Raw genomic sequence first — 19,269 nt, forward strand, 5'->3', positions numbered from 1 at the left:
TCATTTAAATTTGTTTCAATTTGTCAGGGATTTACAATTTAAGAAAACTAATCTGTTTCAATTTGCAAGTTTTTGTATTATAAGTCATGATGAACCTTTTTACAGCAAAACATATGGAAATTTTAGTTTTATATGGTGCAAATCTGGAAGGCAGTTTAGTTACTATCTCCCTTTTGCAGATGAGAACTGTCAGACTGGCATGTCCTTTTTTTCAGGACTTCAGTTTGAGGTACTGATCAAGATGTTAAAGGATATAAATAGAAAAAACTCCTGAGGTGTTTATATCATTTTATAATACACATTTAATAAAAATGCTTATTACTCATTGGGTAATATGAATTGATTCTTGAAGTACAGGTGGGTTTTGAACGTTTGACTATGTGATTAACACCAGAGAAACATTAGTAATAGACAAATAGTATGACTAGTATAGTAATATTTTTGTAAATTTAAATTGTGTGAATTTATTTCAGTAGTTTTAAGAGAATCATGGCTTTACTAATGACCACATGTCTGTCAGCTAGTTTACATCTGTTAAAAGGCAACACTGTTGTTGCCTTTTTACAGCAACTGTTGCTGTAAAAAGCAAAGATGTTAATAATGGAGAATATTAAATATTTCTGTCTGATAACTGTACACACAAAGGTGACCTTTATTAGATCAGATAAATTGCTTGCTGCTCAAATTTTTTATAACTGATTTAGAATTTGTAATGTTTTGCAGAATCTAATCGAGGGATTAAAAGAGTCCATTGGAACTGTTGGAAAGATCCCATACATTAAGATTAAAAACATTGCTTCTCGGTAAGTGATTGTTTTAATTGTGTTTTTACTTTATTAATCTCTTTTCTTTCACTTCTTGTACTGTACACTTCTTCAATATATAGACTCATAGAAATTTTTTATTTTAGCACATTATGAACTGTATTAATGAATACATTTTAAAGAAGATATCCAGTAGCAAAACCCTGTCAAGTTCCACTCTCTTACCTAGAAAATCCAGGAAAAATGGATAAATAATGAAATCTTTTGTCCTTTAAATTTTTCTTCATCGACAATTCTCCTCATCAAATAAAAGTAAAAAACATAAATGAAATAGTAAACTGCACATGGTACTGGTTGTATTATGATTTTTACTTTAATAAAAAAGAAGGAAGCATAATTGAAAAAGTAAACTAATCCAGAAATAAAAATTTTGTGATAATTTAATGTCAAATTTAGAAAGCTCTGTTAAATCAATTGTCTTAAATAAACTTAAAAAACAGTTACCACAGTTCCTAACCGCACAAATTGCAGATCATATATATATATATATATATGCATGCAGAGATTATTAGCTGAGCTGAGAGAACCTGAGTAAAACAGCAATAAGATTATCACAATTGCACTATAGACAAAAAAAAGTTTTTTAATGTTCCTGTAAGTGTGATACCATTTCTTGAATTGCTTTTTTGCGTGCATTACAGATCTGTAAATACAGTTTTTCTATCATCCTTAGTTTTTAATAAATTACTCTTCAAAAAAAATTAAGGGAAAATTTAGTTAAAATCTGTAAAATTTTTAATTTTGCATGGCCATACCTCTGTTAGAATGATTTTGCTGATGCTTTTCTTTTATAAATAGCCTCAGGCACATCCCGAATTAATGTCCAGTAGTAATCGGCAGGCATGTTAGTATTCCATTTCCCTTTATAGTGGCTTTCCATCAGTGAAATGTCTTTGTGGAAACATTCACCATGTTTGTCACTTATGTCTCTGAGGTTGTCTGGGAAAAATCCAGATGTAAATGGAGGAAAATTTATTTTCAGACATATTACATCCCACAGCTCTGTATGAAGTAAGAAGTTGATTAACAATATCGTAGTAATCATCAAATTTTTGATTGCCGAGAAACGTATTGCAAGCGTCTTTGAATGATGCTCTTTAAATGATGCCTAAGCTGCACTTCCTAATTATTTGACATTGAGTTAAATACATCATCACTGACCAACTCTCTTATTTAAGGACCAACAAATATTCCTTCTTTAATTTTTCCTTCACTTACATTCAGAAATTTCTGCCTAATGTACAAAAATCATGGACTATCCTTTTTCATTGCTTTTATAAAATTTTTCATTAGTCTTAACTTGACATGGAAAGGGGGTAAAATACTCTTTTTTTGGGTTCAACATTGCATACATTATTCATTGGGCTCATGAATAATATTTTTACCTTCTGGAGTTAAGTTGTCTTGTTTCTTCCACTTTTTGCTAACATAATGTTTATCCCTAGCTTGGCTGTCCCATTCGCAAAGAAAACACATGTACTTAATATAGCATAACTGCATGCCTAACGAAATAGCTATAACTTTCAAATCACCGCATATGTTCCAGCCATATGTTTTACAATTTATTTTTTCAAGAATGACTTTCATCATATTGTATGGTTCTTTGAAATTAATACCATAAGCGATTGGTATCGAAGGATATTTGATATCATTGTGCAGTAGAATCACTTTTAAACTATACTTGGACGAATCTATGAAAAGGCGCCAGTCCTCAGGCTTATGAACTTGTCCTAAGTGCAACATAAGTTCATCAATATTTGTGCAATAAACCAAATTATTTTCATCAATAAAGTACTGAGAAAGTCCTTTTTTGTTGGCTTTGAAAGCACAAATTTTTTGTATTTTTTTGAAGAAATTCCAACCTTGCAGTATTGACCCTAACAGTTCAGCTTGATTTTTGGATAACTTTAAATCCCTAACCAAGTCATTTAATTCACCTTGTGGTATAAGATGTGGCTTATTGGAAGATAATTCAAAATCAAAATCATTATTGTCTTTTTCATTATTGCCTGATTCTTCATCACTGCTTTCGAAACATACATTCACAGGTGACTCAGGAACTGGAATAATTTCACTGTGAGGTTCAAGCCTGATTGCAGATGGTAATGAAGGATATTTTACAGTATGTTTAGATTTTTTAGAAATTCCAGACACACTTGTTAAACAAAAGTAACAATCGGTTACATGATCCTTTAGTTCATGCCAAACCATAGGTACACCAAATGGCAAAGCCTTCCGTGTACATTTCAGCCATCTTCTTAAATATACAGAACAATTAGTGCATACTATATGAGGAGCCCACATCACATCCTGATCTCCAATTTTACAATGAAAGTAAAAATGATATGCTTTTTTAATTAAAGGTGTAATGTTTTTTCTATTTGATTTTACAGTAAACTCACCACATACATAAAAGAGGCATCCACATCATTTACACAATTTCTAGGCATTATGACATTGCACTCTTAACAAACTTAAGACAGCAATAATACCTAAATCCAGTGCTTAATACCAACAACACAGTTGTGTTTTCAGCTACATATTTGACCTGCACAGGCATGATTAATCTTGTCTATGAAGATTCACTCTTCAGTATTAGATAAGATATTATGTCATAATATGTGACTAAAAATGCTGAATAGCGCAAGTGAAACGAGCCTTCAATCAGAAATATAATTTGTTAACATCAAAAATTAATTTAAATGTCAGGAAAAAATGTTTGAAAGTATATGTTTGGAGTGTCGCTTTATGTGGAAGTGAAGCTTGGACAATCGGAGTATCTGAGAAGAAAAGATTAGAAGCTTTTGAAATGTGGTGCTACAGGAGAATGTTAAAAATCAGATGGGTGGATAAAGTGACAAATGAAGAGGTATTGCGGTAAATAGATGAAGAAAGAAGCATTTGGAAAAATATAGTTAAAAGAAGAGACAGACTTATAGGCCACATACTAAGGCATCCTGGAATAGTCGCTTTAATATTAGAAGGACAGGTAGAAGGAAAAAATTGTGTAGGCAGGCCACGTTTAGAATATGTAAAACAAATTGTTAGGGATGTAGGATGTAGAGGGTATACTGAAATGAAACGACTAGCACTAGATAGGGAATTTTGGAGAGCTGCATCAAACCAGTCAAATGACTGAAGACAAAAAAAAAAATGTGACTGATATGATTTAAGTCTTTATCTAGTAATGTTTATTTATAGCTTAAAAATTATGTTAACAAAGTAAGACAATAAAAAATGAGCTAACTAAACACAATATAGGAGCTTAAAATGCTAACTATACATTGAAAAATGAAAAAATCTTTTAATTAAAATTTAACATTTTTTCAAATATGGTGGGTGATAGAAAGATTCTGAGTTCATATTCATTTTCAGCATCAAAAAACAGGTTAAAATCATGTATCACATGTTAGGAAACAAAAATTATGTTTATCAGTGTTATTGGCAGATTTAATTTTTTACTACAGAGTAACTACATCTGATTTAGACCTTACCACTGGAAAACAATGCAACTCTATCAGGAATAACGATGGTGAGAAGATCACCATCTACATAAATGGCATGATATTATTATAAATAATGGTTGGTAATAAAACTGTATATAAGAAGTAAATAGTTAATAGCTTGAGATGTCATACTTTTTAAGATAACTATTTCATTATTTTAATTTAAACTAACTGATAAACATTTAACATAATTGAAATGCAATTAAAATTTCTTTGATAATATGTAGACAAATAAAAAAAATACACAGTATTTTTGAAAGGCAAAATGGAGTGACTTTCTCATTGTGACTTCATTTTATGATATTTTACATTAAGAATTTTTATACTTTGATTTAAGCTGTCTTGAAGATAAGTTTCAGGAGGATTTGTAAGATCAAGTACATTTTTTGTGATTTTATAGAAGAAAACCATTCAGTTAAATGAATAATAAAATTATTAAATATAATATTAAAATATCAGTAAATTTTTTAAAGTAACATTATCATAATGAAATAATTTTTTTTTAAACTTTTATTTGTATTTAATTTTTTATTACAATAGATTTGATTACATTGACACATGTTATCTGGTGATAGAAAGACTTAAAGGTACTAAATCAGGAGAATGGAAGCTCCTAGGTGAAATGATTGAAACAATTTTAAAAAGTTACTTAAAACTACTTTTAGAAGTCTTACAAAATTTCCACAATAACATGAATATTTTTCTCGACTGCATACTTAGAAAAGATCATAAGAAGTACAAAATTGTTGACAGTATCATATGCTTTCTGAATTTCATTACAGAAGAGGTATGTTGTTATATTTTAATAGTGAATAATTTACAAAGCTTTGTTTTATTAAAATTCATTAGTATGTTATAGTGAACATGATTTTATTGTATGTCTATTTAAAAATGACTATGTAAACAAATTTATGAATGTTTGGAAAGTTAATAGTTTTGCTGTTATCCTTCTTTGCTTTAGTTTACATAAAAGAACTTCTAAATCTGGGATACAAGTTCTACTCATTAATAAAAAAATAAACTAAAAAAAAAATTATAAAGAAAATAAAGATCTATTTCAATTTAATTATGTAAAGAAAGGTTAACTTATAATGCCCCTGTCCTTTGATTTTCTGTTATTACCTATAGAATAACCTGGTTTCTGTTTCAGGCCAGGACTGGCTTACATAATTGCCATTTTTTTTTTAAAACCAAAGAAAATTAAATTATTGAAGGCCTGATTATTTAGCTCCTCCCAGTTCTAATTCATTCATTGTTGTCTTGTATAATAATACTAGCTCCTCATCGCAGCTTCGTCTGCACTATATGGTCACTTGCGTTTCCCCATTGTGGTCAATTCTTTTATTTTATGTCCTTTAGTCATGTAACCAGATATAGGTGCAGCCAGTCCACATACAGTTATGTTGGCAATGGCTGTGTTGGTTGAGCTACAGCACTGTATACCTTCGCACCCCTTAAAAGATATCAGAATTAAAAAATCCTAAAATGGTTTTTAAATATTTATTTGAAGAGTATTTGCAAGCCCAAATCTACTCATATCTCAATATCTAGTTTACTATACTCAATATCTAGTTTACTATAGTCGGGATTGAGAAAATATAAAATCATTGTTCAAAATTTTTGTTACCTTTCTTTATCCCCTTTCATGGTAGAATTTAAAAAATCTAGAAATTGTTTATTGATAAGAAGATTACACTTAACAAAAATCAGGTTGATTTGTTCATTTGTTACCGAGAAATTAAAAAAATAACAGGATTTAAAAAAAATCAAAAATCCATTTTAACACTTTTAATCTCTGAATTTCAAATCAATTTTTAGATATTCATATTAAGATTACCCACACCAAAAGTTAAGTTGATACCTATGTCTGTTACCAAAAAAATGAAAGAAAAGAAAATTCATTGTTACTCCATTTTAATCCATTAAACTCTGAATTTCGAAGTGAATTTTCTTAGTATGCACTTACACCATAAGGAGAAAGTCTATACAAATTTTCATAAGTTTATCTTCAGTAGTTTTTGCTGGGAGTTGATTACTCATGACATGTTATTATATATATATATGTATATATAACACCCCTGTCTTGGCTTCACCCGAGATTAAAATGTAGCCAACCCATTTTCTAACAGTACTAAATTGAAAGAACTTTCGGGTATATGATATTTTTTACAGCGTTTTGATTTTCTGGTTGCAGAATGTATTAACTTTCCAAATTACCAGTTCTGGAAAGTCCAGAGCTGGAAAACTTGCAAGATTAAGAGAATGCAAAAATTCTGGAGGATAGTGGACTAAGAAGATGCAGTCCACTATCCTCCAGAATTTTTCAGTATTGATTACAGAATCTACAGATTGATATTCCTTGCTTTGCCCTTCAACGTTTTCTAAAATCATATTATTAATTTCAAATTCAGAGAAATATTTTGAGGATTTATGATAAATCTTTCACAAACCACTCGTACAGTTTTTGTAAAAGCTTACTAATTTCTAGATAAACATTGGAAATGAGATCATCTATTGCATACACAAACAGTACCAATGTTTTCATCGACAGAAATGCAACTATCATTGTGAGGAAAAGTTCCATTTCCATTGTTTAGTAGTTGTAAGGAAAATTTAGCATCACCATCCCCAAAATGAACTCTCATATTAGTGTTCTTAACTTAATAATGAGGGAAAATTTCTATAAGGGTGATGATTTAAGGCATGACTGAACATCAACCCTAGTTCCTCTCGTGATGATAGGCAATGTTTGCTGAAAGTCTTCAGCAAACATGAACGTTATACCACCCATTAATCTACCGCATGGTCTAATACCTCGAAGGGTTTGATGAATGGCTTCAATATAAGCTCATTGTGCATTCATCCCACACTATAAGTTTAGCATCTTGCAAAATTTATCCAAGCGGACCATTTTTACAAATAAAACAAACAAATTCTTACCCAGTTGCAGCATTTAACTATAACTTAAAAATGGAATGTGCAGTTCTCTCACCATTTATAAGTGTAGCAGCTATTCCTGATGATGCTACACCAATTGTAATGTTTTTAGTTGAGCGAACTTGATCAAGAAGCAGATCGATTAAGAGAGTTTTCCCAGTGCCTCTAGGAGCAGCTAAGAAAAAATCTTTGGGTTGTTGCTAGCAGCACTGTCATTAAAATCATCATATGCCTGACGTTGATCTGGTACTAATTTAGAAAGATTAATACTTACAAATCCTTTCTGTTCATCAATGTTGAAGGAAAGTCTTAACATGGTGTCATAAGCATCAATAGCTTCTTGATTATCAAGTGTTAGTGTTGGTAAACCGAAATCATATAAGTATTTCTCACTTGAGAAATGAGACCTCTATTCAATATTTCATCTGAAATTGTAATCTGAACGTTATTGGTTTCACATTGGATGATTTTATATAAAATATCTTTACAAAAATGTCTTTAGAACTCTTCCCACAGTACATTTAGTTGGGCAGGATGTTAAAAGACTAATATTTTTCTCAATTTAGTCAAAGACTGACAGATAGAAGCATCAGCAAATGTGTCTTTCCAGTGATTATCATTTTCCAATGAACCAAGTGCAACGCAAGCAGCTTTATATGTTTAGTATAGAACACCATCAACAGTTTTCAAGTAATCAAAAGATGCAGGTCTTTTAACATTATGCAATAATATACGCAGACGAAAGCATTCACGTTGGTTTGGATGAATTATATATACTCTACCCAGAGCAGCATCCTTTTTGATTTCAGGAAATCATTCAATGTCAGTTCCGCGCTTTCTTCTGCTAAACTTGTTATTATTATAGATCTAGGAACTTAAGGATATAACAGTGTCTTAGCGAAGTCATCAGACTGACAAAGCTCAAAAACAGCAATAAGAGTGATCTTCTGTGAACTTTCAAGGACTCTGAGATTTTGTTCAGTGAAATAAATACGTTGATAGTTTTCTAAGTGAGCCGCTAAGTGAACAATAGTGGTAGTGCGATAACGTAGATGTATTGGAAAATCAAAAAATCGCCAATCGGCCTCAAATGTACATATATATATATATATTTGCCATTAATGCACTGAATCAATTTATCTCTTTGAAAAAGTTGCTTGATCTGGACCTTCGGTAATATATTTGCCGCTTACACAGAGTTACAAAATTCAACATTTATGTGGGCATTAAAGCAATGTGACAATAGTGGACTGTGTGGGACGATCCATTTATTATCAATATCAATTATCATACTTTGCACGTTTAAAGTTGTTGTATGACCTCCGTCCTCTGGACTTCTCCTGCGATAAGTCGGGTACCGTTATCTGCAGTTTGAGTGTTGCAAATGTACATTCAAGGATACCTTTTAGAATATTTTTCATTAGCACGTTTGGTGATGACCTATTTATAACACCACACGGTTCGTGTGACACATTTGTTTACAAACTGTCTTATAATAATGGGTCAACATTTTTGTCAGGGAGTTCAGCAGATATGATAAGATCAATTTCGTCAGGTTTTAGTTACTGACCATACCAATATCTGATAATGAGGTAAGCCTCGTTTTTGCCACTCAACACTTAGCGCATAGCAGTTGACCGAACCAAATATTTCTTTTTTGTTAATAAGGTCTGGGAGTTTTTTCATTTTCAAATGGAAAACCCTGGATATATATCGTGTTTATCAGTAGATTTTTAACCAGTGAATAGTTCGTTTTTTTATTTCTGGCCATTCAGGATTGCATGTAAAAGTTATAAATAAATCTGGACGCCCTTTTTTACGCACGTATGTCATAGCTTCTTGAGAATTCTCATGCACTTACTGTGGTGAACCAGTGAAAGGTAAGTGAAGTATGACATTTTGATCCATGTTGTTAGCATTAACAATGGTGTCTTGTTACACAGTATCTCAAAGATGAATGTAATCATCAGCACGAATTTTTTTTTTTTTATTACGAATAAAGGCTAATAATTCAGTGACATTTTGGCCATCATGTCAACATCATATTGATTAAATAAGTTTCTGTAATAATGTAAAAAATTATCAATTTTATCTCGAACTATAAGTCGATAAGCATAAATTAAATGCAGGATGCTGTTTTATTTTTTTCATTATTATTTAGCGGAATACTTAGATAATAAACATCTTCACCCTTCAAAAACATAAGGGGATATAGTAAAGGATCATAGAGCGATGAAGCTCAGGCATACGTTACATTTGACCGTCATGACAACTTAAGATTATATCTCTAGGTCCTTTATCTTCATCAACCAGTTAAACAGCAACCTCATTAGTACTTGGAGCATTGTAGCAATCCCTTTGCTGATTAACAGGTTCACGATCAGCATGAATTATTAATTTAAAATCTTCTGCGTTACCCAAAAGTGTCTTGTCAATATTGCATTTAAACTCTCTAAATAAATTATTATGTTCCAGCAAAACTTGCTGGAGTGCTGTTATTGGTTCCTTCTTCAAATTTGGAACAATATTATTACAAAGAGAAGTTTGATCAGCATCATAAAGGAAGTAAATTTGTAAAAATTGGTGATCGACAGTAGGTGCTGGCAATAAACTTCCTATGCGATGGTAAACTTGACTTTGAATTTTAATTGTAGGCATAAATGTTCCCTTCTTCAATTTGTTTAGCACCGAAAGAAGTCATCTGAAATAAAGTGTTGTATTTTCTAACATTATCGAGAAAATGTTTGACAAAGGATGAGGGGCAAAAATCATTCTCTTTAAAAATGATGTTGCATGGGTTTGTGCTCATGTCGTACGTGCTCACATTTTTATTTTAGCTGCTATTGGCGCAGAGCGGACCAATGGTGGTACACCGGGCAGCTCCACTTAGCTGGAGAGGGAGCTATACATACTCTCTATTCTAAAATAAGAGCTAAAATAAAGCAAAGCTTTATTTTACGCTCTCTCTCGCTAGAAGAAGTCCAGTGTCCGTTAATTTACAGATTATTTAATTTAATTTCTGAGCGTAGATTATTTTTATATAGATTTTATATTTGTATTTTTATTTACATATTATTTATTAATTTTATTTATTTAGTTATATAAATTCCAATAATTAAATATTTATCGCATATGACAGGACCAATTTATAGTATTACCTGAGAAATCGACTACAACTGCATTAACCTAACTACTATATGTACTGAAGAAACGATTTAAAATTGTCTGATATTCTATAATTAACAATTATCGGCAGCTTACGCTCTCCTAATTAAATTAAACTGAATTTTGTGCTACATATCCGCCACCTCCGCTAGGTGGCGGAGAGACAATAGGTGGCGCCACCTAGCGGAGAGACAATATACTAGGTAAAAAGTTGTTGCCTGAGCCCGCCGCCTAGTGGAGAGTCAACATACTACGTACGGAGGCAGTAAAGCATTGTCTTTTTATTGTTATTTTTAATGTTTTTTCGAGATTAAATATATCTGCAAACCTTCTAGTTATGCCAAGAAACGTGGGAAAAAATTTGGTTGCAATTGATCAGGTAGTTTTCTTGTTTATTCCACACAAAATTAACCCCTTCCTCTTTATGTAATAGCATAGATTTACCTTAACTCAAGACAAAAGTTAAATAAATTTTAGGCAAAAATAACCTTTTTTGATAATATATACTATCTATTACTATTCTTATAACTGTAACATTGTTTTTGATTTCATTTTTATTAATTTGAATGACTTCATTTTTCCTATTTTTGAATTAAATTTTCTAACTTCTGACTTTTTTTTCCCTTCTCCGCCAGACTGGTTATCCAATTAAGTTTACTCGGTCTGGGAGAGTGTCCTTATACTCTAAGAGGGCCTTCCCGCCCACCGGCTATAATTCCGGCACGGCAGGTCGCCCCCCCCCGGTCGGATCTTTTGTTACTTTAATTATTTGCCTGCCTCAAATCCCCAGGTACGAAGCCAGGTCCAGTAAAGCTGTCCCCAGCCCCACCCCAGGGACCGGGTCTCGGTCTTTTTTATGCCTGCCTCAAACCTCGCAGCCAGGGAGCCCGCCCCTGCTATTCTGTTACGGACCCCAACCAAGGCCGGGTCTCGGTCTTAACTTTATTATTCACCATAATTCCGATGTCTTATGCCGTTGAAGTGACAAATTGCTAGTATCCTCTTCTTCTACCTTTCTCTTCTTTCTCCTTCATGACAGTGTAGGTGAATTTTTCAAATTTCCTCCAATTTTCATCAGAAAATAGGAGGAATCGCGCAAGTTGCTCCGGCTCCATGTCCGATATTCCAGCTCGTAAACTCACATCATACCAGTTAACACATCTGAAAATGGTGTGTTCAGGCGTATCCTCGGATTCACAATACATGCATTTGGGGCTGTTTCTCAAGCCAAATCGGAAGAAATACGCCTGGAAATTTTCGTGGCCCGAGAACAATTGTGTGATATAGTATCCGGTTTCTCCGTGATTCCGATTCACCCATTCTCTTAAACTTGGAAAAAGGCGTTTGGTCCACAGGGCGCCCTGATGTTGGTTCCATCTTTCCTGCCATTTATCCATTATCTGGTCCTTTGCTTGCAATTTCTCCATACCTTGGCAACGCAACCATCTTTCTAGCACCCTAAGTTCAATGGGTGGATCAGAGGCAAGAACACATGCCGCTTTGTACGATATGGTACGGTATCCTCTTGTTACTCCGATCAAGGCACGTCTATGATGAATTCCCCGAAGTCGCCTGACATTTCTAGCAATATGTATAGCCTTATACCATATCGGTGCTGCATACAATAATATAGACGTGCAAGCAGAAGCTATGACTCTTCTTCTGGAGGCTCTAGGAGCAGTCTTGCCAGATAATATTCCAGATAAAGCCTTTAACGACTTTTCTGCCGCACCACATCTGTCAGCTATATGTGGACTGAAGCTCAGGGATTTATCAAGGATGACTCCAAGGTACTTTGTTTGTGCAACTCGACATATAGGATAATTGCCCACTTTCAAGTCTAAGTTTCTGATGTGCCTTTTGCCTGTTAGAGAAATGTATTCACATTTGTCTACAGCTAGTTTCAGGCTTTGTTCGCCCAACCAGGCGTGAATCAACTCCAGGACTCTATTGCCCTAGTCTCAATTTCGATCTCAGTTTTTGCAGCAATTAGTATAGCCGTCCATCCATGATTTCAACTCCATCTGGTAAATTCAGTCTCAAAACATCGTCAAACGCTATTAACCACAGCAAGGGGCCCAGGACAGACCCCTGCGGTACACCACCAAAAATTTGATGTCTCAAGCTTCCCTCCAAGGTGTTAACAGTGCACCATATGTTGTTCAGATAATCGCTAACTTGTCTCTGTTAACCAATTACTAATGCCTCTTCTAGCCAGGGCATTCCTTATAGTATCCCATTTGACAGTACCAAAGGCATTTTGGATATCGAGCGTAATTAATAGTGGTATTCTTTGCGTTCTCCATGTTCCGCTACGTGTAGAGTGGGCCCATTTATATATCTTGTCCAAAGCCTGTAAAGTAGATCTGCCCTTTCTAAAACCGTACTGATTCCTGTGTAATCCATCATTACCTTCGAGCTCTTCCATAATTGAATTTGTTATCAATCTTTCTGCCACGTTTCCGATATTATTTATAAGGCTAAGTGGCCTGTATGTAAGAGTCTGTGCGTCGACTGCCTTTTTTGGTAAGACAACTACCTTGGATTCCTTCCATATGTCAGGAAAAAGTTTATTTTGTACTCCATAGTTCACAATATCTGTGATTTCCCAGGGAACTCTATTCATGAGTCCTTTAAGGATTGCAGCTGGTATGTTATCTGGACCAGGGCTTTTCTTGTCTTTTAATCTTCCAATAGCTGCGGCAACTTTGGTCTGAGTGAATTTTCTTCCATTACACCAATCAAATCAGCTATTCCAGGGTCATCAACCGGAAATAAGACATTTAATTGTGCCCTAGCATTCTCCATAGTTAGGGTAGGCAACCGTCGCCCCAGTTTCCCTGTGACCAGCCTATATGCCTGTCCCCACGGATCGTTATCGAGTTCTGTGCGTAATTCTCTCCATTTGTCTCTTTTCGCTTGCTTAATTAAATAATTGAGGGTACGCCTTGCTTCGGCAAATGCCACTGATGCCATTTCATGCGCCGGGCCTCCGTTCCTGAATTTCCTATGCTTCTTTCTATGACAGAGTTGAAGCTTCCTCCTCTGCTCGGCAATCCTAGCGTTCCATCAGTAGACTGGGCGACGTGTATTGGACAACGGTATTCTTGCCATTTCAGCAATTATAATATCTTGTAGAACTGACGGTGTGACTACCCTACCGTCAGACAGTTTGTTGGAGTCAAGACAACTTCTGACTTGATGTTTAACTTCTTCACCTTATTCAGGCAATGATCGACAGTCTTACAGAAAAGGATTAGATTATTATTCAGGTTGGTAATTTCTTGATTATTTTTAAAATGTTTGCTTTCGTATCATTCCATTTTCTCAATGCTCTTTAATGCCACTGTTACTTTCTCCATCACAAAAAAAAAGAAAAAAGAATAACGGTAATTTGATAGCTGTAATTAAGAAAAGAGAAAAAAGTATAATAATATATTAAAAATTGTCAGAAAGATACAATTATGAACGTGAAACATGCAGCAGCCAAGGTTTCTTTACCGCACAGCTGCTAGTTCAAGGTTGAAGGAATGAGGTATCAAGTGTAAGTGCTCAGGCAGTTCCAGAAATCTGTCATCCTGAATTTAGTAAAACTAACATTTTTCAGTATTTGTTGTTTTTAATGTCCATTAATTACCTTCGAACACCTTCTTTACCTTACTTTAATTACCTTCTTTGTGTTTTTACTTCACATTTATCTCTGTTCTATCAAAATTAAACTTAATACAGAGGGAATCTGCATAAGTTGCAGGCCTCTCCATAAAGTAAGATTACCTAAATGTTTTTCTGTTAGGTTTTTCAATAGTGACAAATTTATAAAATTGTTCACAAACACTTTTACAAAATAAATGAAAAACAATAAATAAATAAACAACATAAGAATAAAATTGTAAATTTGTCTAATAGTACTTCATTGTTTGTAAACCTGAGTTCAGTAAAAAATCTCAGCATAAATTCCTGAGTTCAGAAAACATTTTTTTTTTGGCATATTTGCTGACAACTCTATGTTGTGAAAAAATCTACCATATTAAAGAATATAAAATGAAAGAAAGTTATGTAATGAAACAACAGTAATATTATTAAGACTTAAGAAATATCAATGACATGGTTAAACAGGTTAAACATCTGTTCACAGACTTCATTATTTTTTCTTTAGAACAATTTTTCACTGAATTTAATATTCACGATGAATTTTACAGAAAACTAAATAAAACAATATTTTGCAGTTTTTTTCTCTTCTGTTACAAAATTCTTATATCTTCACACACAATGGCATAATGAGCAAGCCTAGGACAGTCTCCCTTAATAATTAAGGTTAATTATTAAAGCATTTTAACGAAACAGTCATGAAGTAACAAATTTGAAACTGTTCTCAGTTCTAAATGACGTAAAAATGAAGATACTGGGTTCAGGCTAGCATGTATGTGCCTTGAGAAAAAAGAAACTTTTGTGTGTTCTCTGTGCTGATGCTTGTGATAATGGGTTTATGTCACACTCTTCTTCTTTTAATCTTTTCCTCTAGCATGCATCAACACTACTATTTCTATTGCTAAGTTCTATTCTGAATTTGTGTCTCATTATTCTATTTATCTGTCTGTTCTTGAACCTTCTGCTCCTAAACACTAATACCAGTATAATTTTTCCTATATGTGGCCCACATTTTTATAAAAAAATATGCTCCTTACTTTTTTCATCAAAATCTAGTATTTTTAAAATATGATATGATTCTCCTTAAATCAAGATCTTTAGTCTAAGTAATTTTTATTATTATTACTATTTACAACATACAGAAATTCTTTACTGCAAACACAAATTAAGATGTCCTGTCAGTACATACATGTACATTTAGTAATGTGTATGAGGCATTTATGCATAATCTTTATTGAGTTAATGTTACTATTACAGTTGCTGGAGGAGAAAGAAAGAATGAACGGAAATGATTTAACCGCACGGGTGAAATCTTTTGAAAAAATATATCAGCAAAACTTTAAAAAAGTTGTGAGAGAAATACAAAAATTTAATCGTTGTATGTTTTCCATAATCAGAGAACTTACAGACATAAAGAAATACCATGAAAGAATGTCAGAGAGATCTTCCCAGGTACTGAATTCGTTATTTAACATATCATACTTAAATGCATGTGATGAATTAAGAGTGATTTTTTGAATAAAAATTGAACAGTTATACTTGTTAGTAATGCCAGTACTTGTATGAAATATTTTTTAATGAAAATGCTCAATTTTAGATATTATAATTACTGAATATCAATCAACACTAATAACACAGATGGTGTCATGTATATCCTGACCCCCGTAGTGGAGGACGTCAACTGCCACCCCCTCTGTTCCTAGCCCTTACGGGCTTTGCAGGAAGTCTTCTTTGATAGATTCCAGTCCACCTTGGCCAGGATGCCACCAATGCGAATTCCACAAGTGACACTCCCATCAGTGTACTACTATTTAATGAGCTAAAAACAAAACACTCTTACCAAGTCTTAAGTAATACTGAAAGGACTTAACGAAACAAAGGAACTGAACTACCTACCTGTAGAAGGTAAAAGTGAGTTCAACACAACACAAAACAAAAAAATGTTTCTCAGAACAATAACCCAGTAACATTGAAACAAAACAAAATGAAGGACAAAAACATCATTTATAAAACAAAAACAGAATACAAGAGAAATCCAAGCAAGGCTCTAGATCCCCTCAGCAATCCTTTCCTTTGCCAAGTACACTACAAAACGTGCCTCTATTGTCCATTCGGCCTGGCTCCTCCAGTTTATACGGAGATCCAACGCTAACCCGATCAGATCAAGGTGACATATGGTCTCTGAGTACATTAACTCGTACTTCGAGACTCATAAAATCATGGTAGATGTCATCCAATTGTCCACACTGAGGACACATCGCAGAATCTATGAGGCTGAATTTCTGCAGTCTGTCCCTAAAAGCATCATGGCCGGAAAGAAATTGTGTCACATATTTATTTGGGTGTACCTAAGAGTTGTCCTGCAAAGTAACAACTTTTGGAAAGATATCATGCATATAACGCCCACCCTCTGTCTCATCCTACCTGGCCTGACACAAGGCATTGCCATGTTGTTCAATTTCTTGAACTTTATTCGAAATCAACTCACCGAACTTCTTAGCAACATACCGCTGCTACTTCTCAGAGGCAATAAAGTCTATCAGTTTCACTCCTGCAACCTCCAATGAAATACTATGGTTGTCACCTGATACCGTTAACAATATTAGGCACTGAGCCCTTGATAATATGTCGTGATAACTTTTATATTTTAGCCTATCTGCCCAAAAAGGCGCTGCATATAGCATAATAGCCTCACACACGCCTTTATACAGAATGCTCATGGTCTTAAAATTAAGTCCCCAATCAGGATTGACCACATATCGAATACCAAAGAAGGCATTGCAGGCCTTCTCCGACATGTATTGAAGATACTTCTTAAATTGCAGTTTCTCATCAAGAAACACCCCGAAGTACTTTTGAACGTGAACATATTTTATATGCTGGCCTGCCATCGAAACACGGACTTGCTGACTCACTGCCAAACTACCTTTGAAGAGCATCATCGTGGTCTTTTCTGAGCTAAACATCATCTTATGTTAATGACCCTCGCAGCTCAAACCCTGCAAGCTTGAGTGGCTCAGAGTTCAACCTCCCTCCATGAGCTTCCTTCGGCCAGTAGGAGCCCATCGTCAGCATAAGTCATGATGCAACCTCAGCCACAGGAGAGAATCAAACTCCATCACCCACAATAAAGGACCCACCACTCTGCCCTGAGGACATCCTTAGACAGCATCTTGCCAACCACATTGCTGCCCTCATGGAGAAGCACATTCCAATGACTAAAGTAACTTTGCATAACTTGCAATTCACTTACAGTACATTCTCTTTTTTCTGGAGTTGGTTAATAGCAGAAGGCCACCATAAATTATTAAATGCTTCGGAAATGTCCAGGAAACTCCTCAGCACATATTTCATCTCACTGGTTGTTACCACACTCATCACATGATGTATGGTGTCCTCAGTACCCTTTCGGGACGAAACCCATACTGATTCAACAATCTTTGCGAGGTTAACTTCTCATTTATACGCAGATACAGAACCTTTTCAAAGACCTTACCAATAACCAGAAGCAATGTGAAGGGTCTATACGAAGTAACGGCAGGATCCTTGTCACCACCTTTAAACAACAATTTTACAATCCTCTTCTTTCAACACACAGGGAAGTATCCACCAAACAACAATGTATTAAACAATTGTGTGACAACTCTCACACTCATCCTAACTGAGCAAACAAGAAGCTTCGCTGTTATTCCATCCCCCCTGAAGGAGGGATGGAATAATGGTGGTTTAGGTAGGGGCAAGCCTGAGGCCTTGACCCTATCTAAACTACAGATAGCTACAGATAGGACACTGCATCTCCGGGGAACTGAGCAACCTTTTGCCGCACCTGCAGATGGCATGTGGTCTCTCCAACTTCATTATCAGGCAGTAAATCGTCTAATAATTTGTGTAAAATTTCAGTAGTATCCAAAATGACACCAAACTTGGTTGAGAGAGCAGACAGAAGAAGGTCCTTTCATTGTTTGTGTTTCAAGATCCTATATACCATGCCCCAGGGATCCATGTTCTCCTGCTCATGAATACAGGAATGCCAGGAGTCACTTTTCGCAGTCCAGACTTTATGCAAGTAACGAGATCTCAGATCCCTGTATTCAGCAACAAGGACTGCCCGTCATTCTGGATCAAATTGAATATGATAATACATTGTTTAAATTGGTAGACCTGACATAATGTTTGACTATTTTGATAAATACCATTGGTAGATTCAAGAAGTTTATACTATGATCCTAGTTTATATTTTTAAATTTTAACTATATATTTTAACTTATAACTGTGTGTAATTTTAAGGTTTTTCTGCTGATGATGGAGTAACACTCTGAGAGAGCTACAGATAGGTGAATGTTCTTATCTTTTATTTGAACTATATCTGATGGATTTAAATATTTATTTTTGAAATTATTTATTTGATACAGTGGTATATAAATGTTTGAAAAAATAAGATATCAATTTGCCTCTAAATCAACTAGCCCTGGGGTTAATAAACAGATTGAAAACTAATTGTATTTTCCTAACAGTGTTTCAGATCTGGATAGGTTTTAGTCTGTTAAATCAATTTTTTAATTTTTATAGTAAGTTAAAAAAATAATTTCTTAGGTAAACTGTTCAAAATAACTACCAATAAAACAAGAAGATAGAAAGAATTATTTGATAATGCAGTTTAACTAAGTGACCAGCTAACCTGATTTTGAGAACTACTGAATCACTGTCAAAAATTTGAACTATTATGTGTTAGTGAAGTCAAACCAAATTACAAGAAAGAAGAATCCAAACAAGTTCAAATGATTTATATGAATAAGAGTGAGGGTATTGTAGCTTAAGAAAGATTTTAAATTTGACAATAAAAAGTAACTAACAAAAGACTAAGTACTATATTAAATGTTAAGATGTTTGGATAATAAATTTTAACTGATAATTTAATTTGGAAAACAATAGTTTATTGCTGAAGTAACATAAAATTTATTTGTTACATGAAAAATTGTGAGACAGCAAACATCAAATAAAAATTGCGATGACATCATACGTTCAAAACTTGTGTCTTTTATTACTATAATGTAATAATTATTTTGAAATTTTTATAGAACTACTTGTTTTCAATTAAACTGCTTCCTTAAAGTATACTATCACAGTAGATTTTACAACCGCTTTTTTGTAGTCAGCTTCAGACTTCTAAGGTTATACCTCATGTTAGT

The 19,269-nt window shown here is 33.9% G+C and overlaps 1 protein-coding gene across 1 annotated transcript in view; it reads left to right on the plus strand.

The window, feature by feature from the left end:
* Positions 1 to 15,511: 15,511 nt before the first annotated feature.
* Positions 15,512 to 19,269, plus strand: part of LOC142322634 (uncharacterized) — a 55,533-nt gene continuing 51,775 nt past the window's right edge. The window contains exon 1 of the mRNA XM_075361712.1: positions 15,512 to 15,532. Coding sequence (XP_075217827.1) covers positions 15,512 to 15,532 — 21 coding nt within the window. The remainder of the gene's footprint in view (positions 15,533 to 19,269) is intronic.

Source organism: Lycorma delicatula, chromosome 4 (genome assembly GCF_047948215.1).
Source record: "Lycorma delicatula isolate Av1 chromosome 4, ASM4794821v1, whole genome shotgun sequence".
NCBI lineage: Eukaryota > Metazoa > Arthropoda > Insecta > Hemiptera > Fulgoridae > Lycorma > Lycorma delicatula.